The sequence below is a fragment of the Danio aesculapii genome, chromosome 24 (assembly GCF_903798145.1).
Source record: "Danio aesculapii chromosome 24, fDanAes4.1, whole genome shotgun sequence".
In the NCBI taxonomy this organism is placed as follows: Eukaryota; Metazoa; Chordata; class Actinopteri; order Cypriniformes; family Danionidae; genus Danio; species Danio aesculapii.
The window spans coordinates 18,572,981-18,589,175 of record NC_079458.1 but is presented as its reverse complement, the minus strand read 5'-3'; the positions used below and the strand labels follow the sequence as shown (position 1 = coordinate 18,589,175).

The 16,195-nt window shown below is 39.8% G+C and overlaps 1 protein-coding gene across 1 annotated transcript in view; it reads right to left on the bottom strand.

Annotated features, from left to right (window-relative positions):
- Positions 1-16,195, bottom strand: part of zfhx4 (zinc finger homeobox 4) — a 77,348-nt gene that overhangs the window by 10,034 nt on the left and 51,119 nt on the right. Inside the window, 4 exon segments of the mRNA XM_056450652.1 lie at positions 59-176; positions 505-705; positions 1,122-1,255; positions 5,538-5,654. Of these exon segments, the coding sequence (XP_056306627.1) occupies positions 59-176; positions 505-705; positions 1,122-1,255; positions 5,538-5,654 (570 nt within the window).

Here is a 16,195-nt window from a genome sequence, read left to right as displayed (position 1 = left end):
AATCTGTAATGTGGTTCAAACATTTCAGATGACACTGTGGCTGCATAAATGTGCTTACCCATAGTTTTTCCAGATCCCTCTGGGTTAACAGCTGAAGTATCCATCAGAGATGGGATTTTGTCTTGTAATGATGCAGACAGCAGGGCACTGGGCACTGGAAGATCTGGACCTGCAACCTGAAGAAAGACACATATAAATCATATTGCATCTGTACTAAACAATAAAAAATACATTTACAAAAAATGTATTAATTCAAAAAGTTAAGTTTTAAAACAAGATGAGATACAGAGACCTTAAAATCATTTTCAAAACTGCTGTTTTATGACTGTAAGAGGAGAATTTTTAAGTCCATAATATATTCTTTGGAGAATACGCTAGGCCTGTGAAATGCATATTTTTGCGCACCCTGCCAGAATATGATCTAGTAAGTAATGCTGACAGCTTATTTTTTTTATAGAGATATTTTATTGGCATGTAAAGAAAATTAATAAATACTACACATACTGTCATAAGTAGCTTCTCCACACAGTCAGGAGCCACGCTATGAAGGTGGGTGAGATGCAGCTGCAAGTGAATCTTGTTGCTGAGAACATCCTGACACAAGGGGCAGCTGATGACCGGCTGCATAGAATGCTGGGACATGATGTGCAGCTGTAAACGGTTTGCATCCTTATTACTGTAATTACAATATGGGCATTGCTGCACCTGAAAAGACAAAAGTTTATCATATCATAACACTGCTCAGAATGACCGTGAGTCATGCTGCAACTTAGGTTTTCATTTCACGTAACTTAATTAAAAATCTAATCAAGAAAGCAAGCAAATGAATGCCTGGAATTTGTAATCAGAAGATTAAAAAGGATGTTGACAAAGCTATTTTAGCTCACGCTACTTATTTTTGCCACTTATTAAGTGCAGTATGTTTAAACTTCTCACTACATGTTTTATAGTGGCACTTTCAGATCTGGTTCAGTATGTCCTGTACGCTTTATAATGTATTTTTAAAAAAGAAAAGAAAGAAAATTTAAATAATGTGATGCTGGAATTTAATTTATATACAGAAAATGGCTCAGACTTGTTATCAAGACATTTTTTTCCACAAAGAGATCAGAGTAACTAACCTGCTCATTGGACAGCGTCTTCTCTTCAGCTGATTTAGGCCTCTTGGGTGGAGTGTCATTTTCTTTCTCCTGCTGAAGCGACTGCTTCCCTGCTGTAGCAATCCCTAGGGTTTCCTTTGCCAGTGTATTAATTCCTGTGAACAAACAGATAGGATATCTTCTGTCACAAGCTTATTCTGGACTCCTGATGCTGAAAATCTCCTGACAGAAGTACAATGACCCTCACTTTAATAAAACACCACATTTGGGTAAAATAAGCTTATTGCTAGGAATGTAGATCTAATAAAAGGTTATTGGGGCTTCTCCCATTATAAGAGATTATTTAGCAAATAAAATGGATGTGATATTTAATACGAAAAAAATCGCACAAAATAAAGACGAATTTAAATTGAATTACACCACAGACAAATTGTGTGTATTGATTTTGAGCATGAATACTTAGAGGATCCAGCAAAAAAAAATCTATATCACTATATCTAATGCACAAAAGCAACCCAATGAAGATATTTACAAATAAATAGAGGTCCGAATTCATTGTTATTGCATCGCAGGTCACAGTACCATTATGCAGTTCATTTGGGGGATACAGACAGCCAAATCACCATTCCCAGCATCGCCCCTAAATATCCATGCCTCACGTTCTGTATTAGAGGGGGTTGCCATGTTATTTCCATTTCGGCTGAGCTCAATTCAGCAAATCAGCCCCCAGTTGTATTTAGAGTATGCTGCACAGAGTGATAAATCTTTCATTACCCCTGTATCCTCAGATACAGACAGTGTCCCAGCCTCCTCAGTCAATGCAATTTATCCTCTCGCTGCATATGCAGTGCACAAAGAAAGCCCTGCTTGCTGTTCTTCGCTTTAATCTGGTCACTCTAGGCTAAATGTGTGTATTACTCTTATGAATCAAAGCTTAGCAGAGCAGTCATCGAAAATGGATGCTGAAAAAGATGTTTGGAAAAAAAGGAGAGTTTTTTTTCTGCTCTCTATTTATTTAAAGTATTTCAATATCTGCTGCATGTTCATGCATTTTAATTCTTGGCGTTACAAGACGTTGGGCTTATTTTATTGTGGTCTTACATATCAGGAGCCTGACATATTAACCTGCCAAAGAAAGTGACACAAAAGGGGGAAAAAACCACAAGGGCACAATACAAATTTCCAAGACTATCAAGAGTATGGTCTGCAGTCTCAAATAGCTAGGTAATCTGTTTTTTTCCTCTCCTAGCCTTGATGTCGCTGCTGCGTTAAGGGGGGGTGGGGGGACGTCACATGCATTTCATGACAAACAGAAAACCTCATTTGCGAGGCTCCCCAATCTCATTGCTGTACCGCATCATCTGACCTTTTTTCTCCCCCCTCTGTTTATTACGAGGATTTCTAATTTTAACTTTCAATTTTCGCCATCTTCCAGTCAATCTGCAACTAAATTATTTCCCGGGTGAGGAGGCGACTCCTGGACAACCGGGTGCAAAATCATTTCACAATGCAATGAGGCCCCTTCCATTGATTGCCATCACACTGAATGTAAATGTATGGTCTGGGGGCTAATCTGTTCTACATGAGGATCCATCTATATGATTTATTTTCATAATCAACACTCTGCTTTCATAAACATTCAAAGGGGGTTGCAGATAGACACACAAGTCAGAAAAGAAACAGAAAAGAAAACGAGGAAAGAAATATGAAGTAAAGCCCTTGTAAAATCGAACACTAGAAAACACAGGCTCGGTTTCTGCTTTGATGAGTTGTCAGCTAAATGAACTGTTAAAATATTATAATATACCAATTGATATGGAATGATTTTTAAACAGTCTTCATGTAGAATTGTGTCTGAATGGCTTGGCTCTTTGTGTAGTGTGTGTGTACCTCACACTAAATGAGAATGCCCTTTTTCTTTGTCTACAGACACACACGCAGTGCAATGAAGCAATAGAGAAAATAATTGTGACACCACAGCCCCCCTTCCCATCCGAATGACAAATGTCTTTGAGAAGCAGGACCTTGCTTGATTAGATAAATCAAACGGTGATTTATGACAGTCAAGCTGTTTGCATTACAGGGACCAGAGCCACAGACTGGCCACCCATCTTTATTTACAACTGTCAATGTTTTTTTTTTTGTTTTTTTTAAATCATGTAACCTACGCAAGGCTTCTTTAAACACGACGGATAATTCAACCAAACAACAGATATCTCTCTAATGTGATCTATTTGATCTCAAAGACCATTTTGAGTCCTGTTAATATCTCAAAGCACCATCTACGATGACTACAATTTTACGTGAACAAAAAAAGCCTCTTTTTTTGGCCGCTTGTATATGACTAGCTATTTCTATTTCTTCAAAATGTCTTCTCCTGCAAATGCCAATTACACTGGACTTGCTTGATAAAGGAGTCATAAATTTACTATTCAATTTACTGGTCTTCAGTCCAGCCAGTCTGGCTGAGGTGACAGGGCAATAAATAAAGCAGGACCCTGGGACGCTCGGAGAACTTTAGTGATTTACAAGGACAAGAGGTTAAGGTTGCGCATTAGTGTGACCTACAGTTCAGCAGATAACATTTGAATACCACACTCTAAATTCTCAGCTCGCACAGTGCAGCCATGCTTTCTTTTTCCTCTCGTGGAAAAAAAAAAGGCATCCGAGTCCATCAGCTTTGCCATCGCACTTCAGACAAGGCGTAAACCGACGGATGTCATATTTGGCACATCCTACAGGAATTTCCGAATCGATTAAGTCAGCAACTGAAATCCTAGCTGCAGGGCTTCAATGAAATATGCAAATACTTTTAATTTATTTTAATCTAATATCTAGATAGACAGAAATTGAATAAACGCTCATTTCAGAGCAAGGAACATGCAAATGCTAATGGTAAATATGCAGAATTTGATCTGCCTTGCGTTTTATTTAATTCAGCTGCATTATTTTAAATTTCATAAGAAGCTGATTTGAGAACAATATTTAATCTCCTTGCTAATTTACGGCAGGTATGCGCAAATGTTCTTAGTAGTAATGACAGCTAATTTTCATCTTTGCTTGTGTTTGCGGAATTATCTCTTTACCCTAAAGCTAACACAGTGGCATGCCACCATGCTACATCTAAACAGAGCACAAAGTAATCTGGAGTTGATCCAGATTAAGACATTTGCATGGAAAATGCTATTTGGATTATAATTAATCCACAGTGACACTAGATTAAAATGACAAAGTAAATGTGCTGTTTTGAGAAACGTTGCCTGAGAAGATGAATATTGTGTATATCTCTCTTTAATATGCAGGAGCCTGTTGGTTTATATTCCAAGCCACATTAGGGATTGGACGGAAAACACATTAAACATATGGGTTCAACAGAGCAAGCCCTAAAACCCATTTTAACTGTTCCTCAAAGTAATGGATTAGAAAAGCAAGCAAACAAACAAACAAACAAAAATGTGCCGATGTATATTTCCTAATTTCAATTTGAACACAGCAGCCTGAAAAGAAAGTTAGCATGCATATATTCACATTAAGGTTTAAGAAGTGAGATCTGCATCTGGACCGCAGCGTTAAATGACGCTGCATGTAATAGGTCATGTAAATGCATTGAGTACGAGCTGCCTCAGACAAGCCTGTCACGGCTATATGGATAAAAGATAAACGACTGGCTAAACTAATAGGCTCTGTCCTGTTTCAGCATTTCCTCTGCTCCATTGAACCCAACATTATGTAGCTAGGTATGGTGTGCATGAAAAGACGCCTAATGTAATATTCATTTCGACCATATATTTCCATCTCATACATAAAAAAGCACATATGAATTCTTATTTGGCAAATCAAATATAACAGAGCCCTAGGTAGTGATGCCAGATGCTAGCTCCAGGGGCTGTTTCCTGATCTCAACACAACACTGTTTTGTAAGGATTGTTGCCCTTGCTAATGTGCTACCAGTCAGACGTGTATGCAGATCTGCAGTTGGAGGACAATGAGCTCTGATAGGTGGTGCGTCGGCTGAATTATTATTATTATTATTGCTTCTTTTTAAAGAAGGGTTAGAAAACGACACACTTGCAGCACTATCTAATCCCACGCTTATACAAAATTAATATGTCATCAGAGGAATCGCAAGAACAGCAAAGATTAATGAAAGGAGCTTAAAAATTACAAGCGCAAAAACTGATTTGATTAAAAAAATAATCTCGCTGGTCACTGCGGAATATTCTTTGCCTTTATCCACATCTCTGCCATCAGATGGCTATGATTAAAATGGGTCAGCGGGAGGCTACTGATAGCGTTCACATGCAACCCACACATGCAGCTGTTATTAGCAGGAAAAGCCCCATTGGAAGAGAACAGAGGAGCAAAATAGGTTGGGTGTTAGTGACACTGGAGATAGGGGTACCAGGGAAAAAAAAAGACCAAAACTAAAGGTCTTACTGGAGTCCTTCTCTGTGGTCTTGCCTTCTATGGCGTCCCTCTTGCTCGAGTCTTTGTCCTCGGCCACGGCCAATGAGGAGGCTTGTGGGAATTCCTCGCTGTCTTCACCTGGTTCTTCTACAATTGAACACAGGAAGGGCACTTGGTTACCCACTAGAGGTTATGCCGACTGTGTGTGTGTGTGTGTGTGTGCATACACAAAATATACCACTGTTGCTTCTGGTTTTATTAAACCTGAGACAATGTTCTTCACACCTCTTCAGATTGTTAGCACTGGGCAGATTACATGGAAATGTTTCTGTAGGCTCAACCATCCCCGTCGCCCCCCCTCGTGTTTAATAATTCTGTGTATCTTTGCAGCACTGCCAGTGGATTAATCTGTTTATGCTGTTAGGTGATAGGTCGAGGCCGTGCGCCTCTAATCCCTGAAAGGCCTACTGTTCCCTTTCATCCAGAGAGCATTTGTCTCTCACTGCGCTGATGTCACATTTTAATGAATTTTTAGCAGGCTGAGTAATGCCAGATAACCACTCCTGTCTTTCCCCCTCCACCCCATGCAGCTTCCATCACACGGCACACGACGGGGGAAGAAAGAAAGAGAGAGAGAAATCAAGAGAAAGAGAGAGAGAGAGAGTGAGACGGAGAAATAAACATATTTTGGAAGACCCCGCGAGAAGTGAAATAAATAAGGACAACATGAGGCAGGAAAATGGCGCTCAAAGTGCTGCGCTCATCCATTTTATAAAACCTTAATAACCAGATAAATTGACCACGGGGAGGCAAAAAGGTCACCGGTATATTTGCATACAATCACTCAAGTCATTGTTTGGTAAGCAGAAGCTCCCCGATTCTGCAGATACATGATATAATTAACCCTTTAAAACTCCCCACACGGTGCTGGCACCGACGTTTTAAGTGCAATACATTAAGTGGAAATTATATACAGCATGAAATTTTCATGGCAGATGCTGGGAGTGATTGAAAGGAAAAATTGTGCTGCACTCTAGTCCTGATGTTTTATTAATAATATTCTGACAACAGGATGAAATATCTCCTGTCACTGCTGGCAGCCGGCTGCAAAAATTGCTATTTTGGCGCACATGCGGTGACGGTGTGCTCTAATACATCCTGCAACAAAGGCACTGTCTGTGTGTGTGTGCATGCGTGCATGTGTGTCTAAGACAGTTGGGGGCTGTCTTTAGATGTACAGACTGCATTTCTACAAAAATAAATGGCATCATTTGCAGCACTTGTGCTTAAGGAAGCAAGCTGGGCTTCCTTTTTCATGAATATTCAGTTTTTTATATAATACAGACAAATTAAAAGCTAATCTAATTATTAATAACAATAATTATTATTTTAGTGTGAAAAATTATAAATACAATTAGAAATAATTAGTTTAACTTTAAATAAATATATACATATTTCTGCATAATTGGCCAAATGCCAGTTATTGACCTTATTCTGCAATGCGGAAGTGTGCTCATTTTTGCAATTCTTTTAGAACTTCCGATTCAGTTGTCTGCGGAAGAAATGACTAGTAATAATAAACGGCAGAAAACAGTCAAACTACACTGGAAAAAAATATTTCAGCAAAATTGTTGCAACAATTTATATAGGTTGAGTATAAACTAACAAATTACATTTAGTAATGTTAAACTTAATTTATTTATTTATTTAAATTTAGCCCAAATAAATTGTTTACAACCACTTAACTTAAAAAATATAGTACATTCAAGGAATCATCTTTGAATCATTTTTTCAGTGAACTTTCTCTACATACAAGTGTGTTCATGACTATACAGACAAAGAAGAAGAATATAAAAAGAAAACATCAGTTTGCAACATCAAGCAGCATAGCGAGTTAATTTCTTAATGTTTTTAATGTGACTTTAAATGAATAGAAGTGAATGAGACCGAAAGTCTCAAGCCAAAAAGCATCAAATGGCTGCACTCATTGGTGTATAATAAGGTGAATAGAGTTGTTGACATGAAGCAATATATTTACTCCATGGCTTGTAATCATAGTACATTTACAGACACAATAATGTACTGTGCTAAATGATTATCTTTTTTTAATCACTAAATAAATATTATCAGTAAATCAGCTTGTCATATAATAAATCTGAAATATAAATATAAATTTGAATATTTGATTTTTAGGGTTAAATAAAATATTATTAGATCATTTAAAATGTCCCTACCACTAATTCACATGTCAGATATACAGTTGATATCAGAATTATAAACCCCCCTGAATTATTAGCCCCCCCTGTTTATTTTTTCCCCATAATTTCTGTTTAATGGAGAGATTTTTTCAACACATTTCTAAACAATAGTTTTAATAACTCGTTTCTAATAACTGATTTATTTTATCTTTGCCATGATGACAGTAAATAATATTTGACTAGATATTTTTCAAGACACTTCTATACAGCTTAAAGTGACATTTAAAGGCTTAACTAGGTTAATTAGGTTAACTAGGCAGGTTAGGGTAATTAGGCAAGTTATTATATAACGATGGTTTGTTCTGTAGACAATTGAAAAGAAATATAGCTTAATGGGGCTAATAATATTGACATTGAAATGTTTTTAAAAAAAATCAAAGCTGGTTTTATTCTAGCCAAAATAAAACAAATAAGACTTTCTCCAGAAGAAAACATATTATCAGACATACTGTGAAAATGTCCTTGCTCTGTTGAACATCATTTGGGAAACATTTAAAAAAGAAAAAAAAAGCTAGTAATTCTGACTTCAGCTGTATCTACTACATTGCATGCACTACAGTATGAGCATAACATACAATGTGTTCTTGCTCTCTGATCCTCACCTCCAGATTTGGGGGTGAATTTTGTGGGGGGAGGTGGTATTAGGGGGCAAAGAGGCTCTGGACAGAACTAAAGCCAGCGTCAGGACAGAGGGCTAATCAGTGAGAGAGAGTGCTCTGCCTCAATAGGCAGATGGGGGTTAGGACCAGCTGGAAGTCTGTGATCATGACCAGATTTCAGGTCGGTTAATAAAAGAGAGACACACACACACACACACACACACACACACACACACACACACGGGCACGCTCATACACAAACACCACAGCACAATGTCACACCCTAAGGGTACAGGGGCCAGGCTGTGGCACCTCCCCCTCTCCTCCTCCACACGCTCTCTTCAGCCAGCTAGATTTACTGACCTAGTCCCCCTAGCTGGGAAATGAAGTGTCAAAGTGCTAGTGAGCGTCTCTACCTCGAGGGGGCATCAAATTTTTAAGGCGATCGTGGAATGCATTAATAAAACATAGAGTGTCACGAAAAAGAAAAGGGCGAATTATGAAGGTAGTAACAGAAGGAATAAGGGAAGAAAAGGATGGGTCGCTATCATCTGGGTCTCATCAGACAGCCTTTTTTTTCTCTCTTTCCTTCCACCGTCCTTCTCTTTCTCCCTCACTGGTCTTTTAGCAGGGTGTTCTGCAGTTTTTCTGGTATGCATTTCAAGAGCGAGAGAAACTCCCAGACATGCTTTCCTATACATCATAGTAGTGTCTGCCCCGCGCCTGACCCTGGCAACAGTTTGAGTAATCTGAATGCTTTACAGAGGCAGCGTGTCAGCAGCATTGGAGGGGTGTGAGGGGGTTCGGCAGACTCTCTGCCCATCAAACTTAATCGCAAACAGCAGAGCCATAGACAACTTTTACTGCCCCCGCCATCCCTTTCAAGCAAAAGCCGCAAACACATCAACCACACATCTCCGATGGCTCTCTGTTCGCTAGTCTCCCGTGAGACCTGCTCTGATGTGGGTTGATCGGCACGCTGGAGGGAGACTGGGGTCAAGAAGGCGTCACAATTAAAGCAGTGCTGTGTTTTTGCCTCATCAAAATGCACCGGTTTCCTCTTGCATAAGCTGCTATACCTACCAAAAAAAACGTACAGGAGGCATCCATGGATATTTAGAAATATGACGGCCACCACTTTCTTTTCATTAAAGCACCGGGCCTGTCCGGTATAGAGAGAGCATAATGACAGACGTGGAGGGCAGGCTGCTCCCTCTTCTCCTCTTGGGGACTATAACACCTCAGTCCGGTCATTATCCGGCCAGTAAAACAGACACCCACCGTACACAACCGTGGATACCCCCAAAAATGATTTTGCTCATTAAAATGTGTTCCCCACCTCCCCCTTAGGCTCACAGGTTATTTATGATTCTTAACAAAGAATAACATTGAATGTATTGAAGCTAGGCTATAAATGAGCGCCTTGTTTACAGAAAGTGAATTACAAGCAGACTGCAATCTTGCAGAACCCTTAGTAATTAAGTAGTAGTAGATGAGACTTAATACTGCATTTTGAAACAAAAATTGTTTTAATATATTATTATTATTATAATATAATAACTATTTTGACTTGTGTTGAATGATAAAATGAACTAATATTAATTTAAACTAATGATCTCCATACTATTAATAATAACAATAGTTCAGTAAATTATTCACTATGGTGATTGTCATTTCTTTTAATCTCTGCATTTGTGAAAATGCAGTCTGGTTGTAATTATGATTTCTGGACTGTCTGGTCGTGTTGAGGTGTAAGGAACACTAATTTCCCAGCACACCGTAGGTTGGCTCTGAGCTGCCCATGGTTTTCATGATGTCACATTCTTTCCCCCCATGGTTTTCATTTGAGCCGCTCCATTTTAAAGGAATCTTTGAAACTCGAAACCCTGTACTACTTTGTTAAGGGCCACTTGTAATACTTTCAGGATAATAAGCTTTACTGACTTGTTGATCCACCGCCCCCCCAACCCAAATCTTTTTTCTTGCTCCCTTCTTTTTCCAAATTTCAGTGTATTTAACAAGCATTTAGATCTTAACCAGATGCCGTTAATGTACCATGTCTAAAATACTAAACATCTACGCGAAAAGCGAGCCCGTTTCCCTTCACGGCGCTGCTGCGGCTCAGAGACACAAGAAAGCTTAAACTCAGCTGTTGCAGGGTTCTCTAGAGATGGCCAAATAAATTTCGAATAAACCTAAAAGTTTCGTGATAACTGGTGAAAGGTGCTATTCTCTAGAATTTTGTATCGTTTAGCTTTTTTTTTCATGGACACACTCAAATCTTTGGCACTTTTTTGCTACTAATACAATCGATTCTCACTGTACATTTGATAAAACACTATTTTAAAATCTTTATTCTTTGTCTTGCTAAAACTAACCCCCACATTACCTCACATGGTCAATGTTCTCGAAGCAAGGAGTACACTTTGCACCCGCCATCAGAAAACATCTTTTGTTGCTAACAGTTACTTTCATCCAAGGAAGTTTTCATATGCTACCGTCTCCTCTGTGATGCAGGATGCACTCCAAACCATTAATCACCTCCATCAAATGAATAAACATGATGAAGATTAAAGCTTCTGCTTTTTTGCTGCACCAACACAACCCCCCCCCCCCCCTTAATTTCTGCAGACTTCTGTTTCTGTGCTTGCCCGCATAAGGGATATTAATGGTTCCAAATAACTAGCATTAAATCTTTTAAAGAATGCATCTTCAAAGGTTTCCACAGACAAACCCCAAACACCTGCATTGTACACAAAAAGGCTTTTTGTGTCCGTGCCATTCGGATCACCTGAGGCATTTGGAGAAAGGAGGCGCTGCGGCCGGGCTTACTTCAGTATTCGAAAATAATATAAAATAGATTCCTCTTGGTTTCATTCTCCTCCCTCCCTCCCCGCTCTCCTTTTTTTATTATTCTCCATCCAATATTTATTCAAGACATGATTATAAACATCTGCCTGGGTAGCCGTTTCATCTACACAGGAGCCAAAAGGGCTGGAAATTTCACACACGGCCGCCAACATGACCTCGGCTCAGACAGAGCATGGCGCTTTTTTTTCCTCCCATGCACCACACGGCTTCCTGTCTGTGACGTCTGAAAAGCACTGGGGGCCAGGGTTAATGGCCTTTCCAATCTCTGTGATAAGAATTCATTTTGTTCTATTACCAGCAGTTATCAGAGGAGGCTGCAGCATCACTTCAGCAGGAGGTTCAATCAATGAGAGAACCTAATGAAGTAACCAGCTCTAGATCTATTTTCTTGCTCAACTCTATCAGACAAATAAGACCTATCTGTCACCCCTGTGCAGGTCTGCTCTGGAAACCCAGAAAGCCTCAGCCAAACCCCTGACCGCACTGAGAGGAGACATAGACGGCTGAAAAGGCGGTCTGGCACGCATGCAGATTTTTCAAATATACACAGTGAGCTGCATCATCCTTCGAAAGGAAAGACAAGAGGGGGAAAAAAAACGTGCACTGGAAAGTACCAAACCTAACTACAATAGCAAATTCCACAAGCACGTTGTTATGATCGATCAAAACAGAGGTCATTTACGGGTTACAGTGGCTATGCTTAACATTCTGCAAATTCTTACAGGACAGAAACCAAGATCTCAGTGGCCACATCTAATTAGACAAAACCTCAGTTGAATTTCTGAATGGAAACGGGGCTGACAATAGCCGTGCAGCTCGATCTGAGGGGATGGCTAGGAGATGGCATCCACAGAGGGAAATGAATGGCTCTGTGAGCTCCCTTCCAACTCTATAAAAACATGCAAAAAATGTCCATTTCATTACTTGCTAAACAATGTCATATGGGCTGCACTGCCCCCTAATAGACCCTGACAAAGGAGTACCAGCAGACATATGCTTTAAATAAATAAGATTACCCTGATAGACAGAGGCCTCTGACAACATTCCCTGTTCTCTCTCTCTCCCATATTCCGTCCCCCTTCCACATTGCCTGTCGTACTTGCCTCTATTTGTCTGATACCGGGAACATCAGAAGTACAGCAGATGCCCTGCTTTCGGTGGCCCGTGAGTCTCTTTAATGGCCTTGAACTGTAATGAAAGCCCAGGAAGGCAAGTTTTCCATGTGGTCTTTCATTAAAGAGCTTTTGTTTGATTTTTACGATGACCTAATGCAATTAAAACACCATAAATGTACTTTGTAATTAAGGACACACTGTATCCGTGTCCGAAAAGACAATGAAATTGCACGTAGGCCTTTAGGAAGTGTCAATGGCAGTTTCACAACATACTAATTGTAGCGTATTGATTGAATCTGAACAAAGTTGTTTTAGAAAAAGAGGAATGATGGGCAAATTATGCTCTGCCGGGACAATTTGAGTCAAAAGAGCATGATCAATATTTAAATGACTCTCTGCATTGATTTAAAATTAACTTTCAATTAAGACATCTGTTGGACTTTTAACTACAACACTTAGCCATTGAGGAGGAAATAAGGGAACATTTATTGATACTCTTAAACAGCAGTGGCCATTCCGCCATCGATTCGGTCATTTGCACTGGCATTGGTATGCAGGAGGTTCTAACTCTTTCCATCTAAGGCTCTACGCTAACAGCCCCTGGCCCTGGCCTTAGCAGAGGACTTAAATAAATATATAAAGCCCAGACCCATCTCGCTGGACAGACAGAGGGAGATTAACCTTTATCCGGAGCTAAGTCAAAGGCATGTTATCTGCGGAACTGTTTGGTGCTGTAATTACATGGGCTCCATGTTTGTAGCCGATCGAATGGAACTCCTCATGCTGCGTCGGCAGTCCGGAGGGGGAGAGACTTTCTGGCCGGCCTAATCAGGTAACAGACACCTTTTGTTTTGGGAGCTCATTGATGGATGAAATCTTTATCTGTAATATTGATCAGCCGGGACTCTAAACTGTCTATCTTGGCTACTGGAAGCTCTAACAAGATTGCCAACTGGAGTATATCAGTTAACATTTAATCAATGACAGTTTAAGACACAGATGCTTTAAAAAGGCTGTGTGTTTTCCTCCTGCTCTGAACGATTAGGGGAGGGATTGCTCAGCATTTATCATCCAGCTTCCAAAGACGAAAGCCTGCGTCCTTGAATGTCGGAACATCAGAAAGGTAAAGGATATATGAATAATGAAAAAGAAACAAAATGTTGAAAACGCTACATCCATCCATTTCTATTAGGCAAGCGGATGCTTGCACCAGCTGCCCGATTTTGTCACCATACATCAAACAATGGGGTGGCTACCCACAACCCGCACCCTGTCTCCGAGAAAAATACATGCATGCGTCATCTTAGCAAATGTATAATTTTTGCCACCCTTGCAAAAAACAGTGATGTTAGGTGCAATGAGGTGTCAGCAAGCCGAGCATGCAATCCATTAGAATTCCTGTTTGGCTTGTCTGCTGTTTGCGCAGCTCACCCCCCAGTCCTCCCTACATCGTTCTTCCATTTCCCTTCTCAGGCCCAATTAGAGGCTGAGCTCGTCACAGTGGCTACAGCAGCTGTCACTCATGCTCGGACCACACTGCCCCTGGCCTAGACAATCATTAGGTATTCATTTACTTTGCTTAGCTCTGTCCCTTAAAGGTAAATAGGAATGGGCTAATTATGTAAAACATTGGTGCCAGAAAAGAGGTCTTCTTGTCTTCATTCTGATGAGTGCAAGCATATATGCATGGATGAAATGTGTACACGAATGCATTTCAATTTTGCACCTACATTCTGACACAATCCTTTGATCAAAACCCGTAACCTCCTGGATTATTAGCCAAAAGCAGCGGTGCATCTTGGTTACCTCTGATTTGCATCTGACAAGGTGCTTTCAAGTGACGGAAAGAGGGATGTCCTTCCTGGGCCTCAGATCAAAGGCACTTCTGTGTAAATGTGGCACCAGAGATCTCTGCTTTTTTCCATGTTGAGTCAGGAAACACAATCGTCAGGCACATATTATGACAGAGGCAATTACACAGAGGTGCATGACACTATTATTGCCATTTGCCGGAGAGTGATTATGCTAATGGAGAGATGTATAGCAGGTGGCACGCATGCTGGCAGCTGCCAGCCAGAGACGCCCGCGCACACACACGTGGAGCCCTCCCTTTACACACGCTCTCACTGCCGCCTGTCTTTCTAACAGTATGAACAATGCTTTACAACCAGCCAGTCCCAAGATATGTAATTAGGCCTTACTTTGATTTAACACTTCCTTATCACATCAAAGGCACAGGAATTAGTAGTGAAGGAGAGGGAGAATGAGACAAAAAGAGAGCTAGAGAACAAGGTAGAATAAAAGACATTATGGAAGCCTGTTTCCGCCCCAAAATAGGCATGTACATGTAATTGTAAGGTAAAATGTCAAATGAAAAATAATCAAGTTGCAATCATGAGAATAAGTCATAATTATGTCAAAATAAAGTCTTGGATCATGGAGAATACGACACAATTGAATATATAGTCTCATGCTTCATCAACTTATGATATATCATTTTTTGACCCAACTGAGAGATGTGTTTTTAAATTATTTCAGTCAACTAGTTAGATATAAAGCCACAACTGTGATTAACAGTTTATAATACAAGCAAAAATACGTAAGGGTAGTTTTTTCAGACTTCATTAGGAAACAAATCTGATTAGATTTTAACAGGAAGTGAAAAAATGGCCGTGTATTTGTTCAAATGATGACATACAGTTGTATTTGAGCAATTCCACGCAAAACTCAACCTTGCCATAAAAAATATCAAGTTTTCAGCAAAGTAGCGAAACCCTTTCTAAGTTTTTTTGTGTGTGTAGGCTAGTATTTTACAGTATTTTACACAAAAATGTCTCTGTCAGTGTTTTCAAACAATTATATTTGATTTACCAAAGTCACACAAGTGCCAATTTCACATCTGTCATAACCAGGGTTTCTGCAGGTTTCTTTAAGTCAAATTTAAGACTTTTTAAGACCATTAGGAATGAAATTTTAGACTTATACTGGACTAAGGATTCTTACTTAATGGCCAAGATACTTCAGTAAATAGTTTTTGCATTATTGCAAGATCATGTAAAGGGATGCGTTGCTGCCTAGGGAATTTAATTAGGAGAATATGCTGTAACTAACAGCTGTTGTGATTTGAATCACTTTGCAATAAAAAACAAATATATATATAGAGAGAGAGAGAGATTTGAGATGGATTATTGTTGATTGGGTAGCTTTACTTGGACATAGGAAAATTAAGACTTGTTTAACATGATTTAAGACCTACAACAAAATATTTATGTGAATTTAAGACTTTTTAAGGCCTAAAATTTAGTTTTTGAATTTTAAGACATTTTACGACACTGATAATGGAGACGTGTCACACTGGAAATGCTCATTTGCCTTTTCTCTTCTCTCAATCTCAAAATCTGCATAAATAGTTGCACCGCACATACTATCTTTTGATATAAAAGTGCACATAGGGCTTTTGAAGTGTGTGTGTTTAGCAGGCGTTAGCATGACAGGGTGCCATGGCTCTAGTAGCCCTGTGTGTTTCTAATTTTTTCGGCCGGGTTATTGAAAAGGAATCCCCCCGCTCTGCCGGCACAGTGTGGTGAAGGGGGAAGCCCTCTCCTCATCCCTGCATGGATCCTGCCTCTACATGAAAGCCCCGGAGATCCCCGCCAACAAAAATCAATGTATGGATGTTCAGAGCAGTTTTCAAGGTTTTGTAAGACAAATCTTCGGAGCATGAGCTGGTTTAGTGCTATCGAGCCGCACTTCGATCAGCCTGCTCCGGTGAATAATATGAGAGGGCCTTGCTCACTTTACCAGCCTGTGAAATGAAGACAGGGTGCCAGCCGGCCAGCCACTTC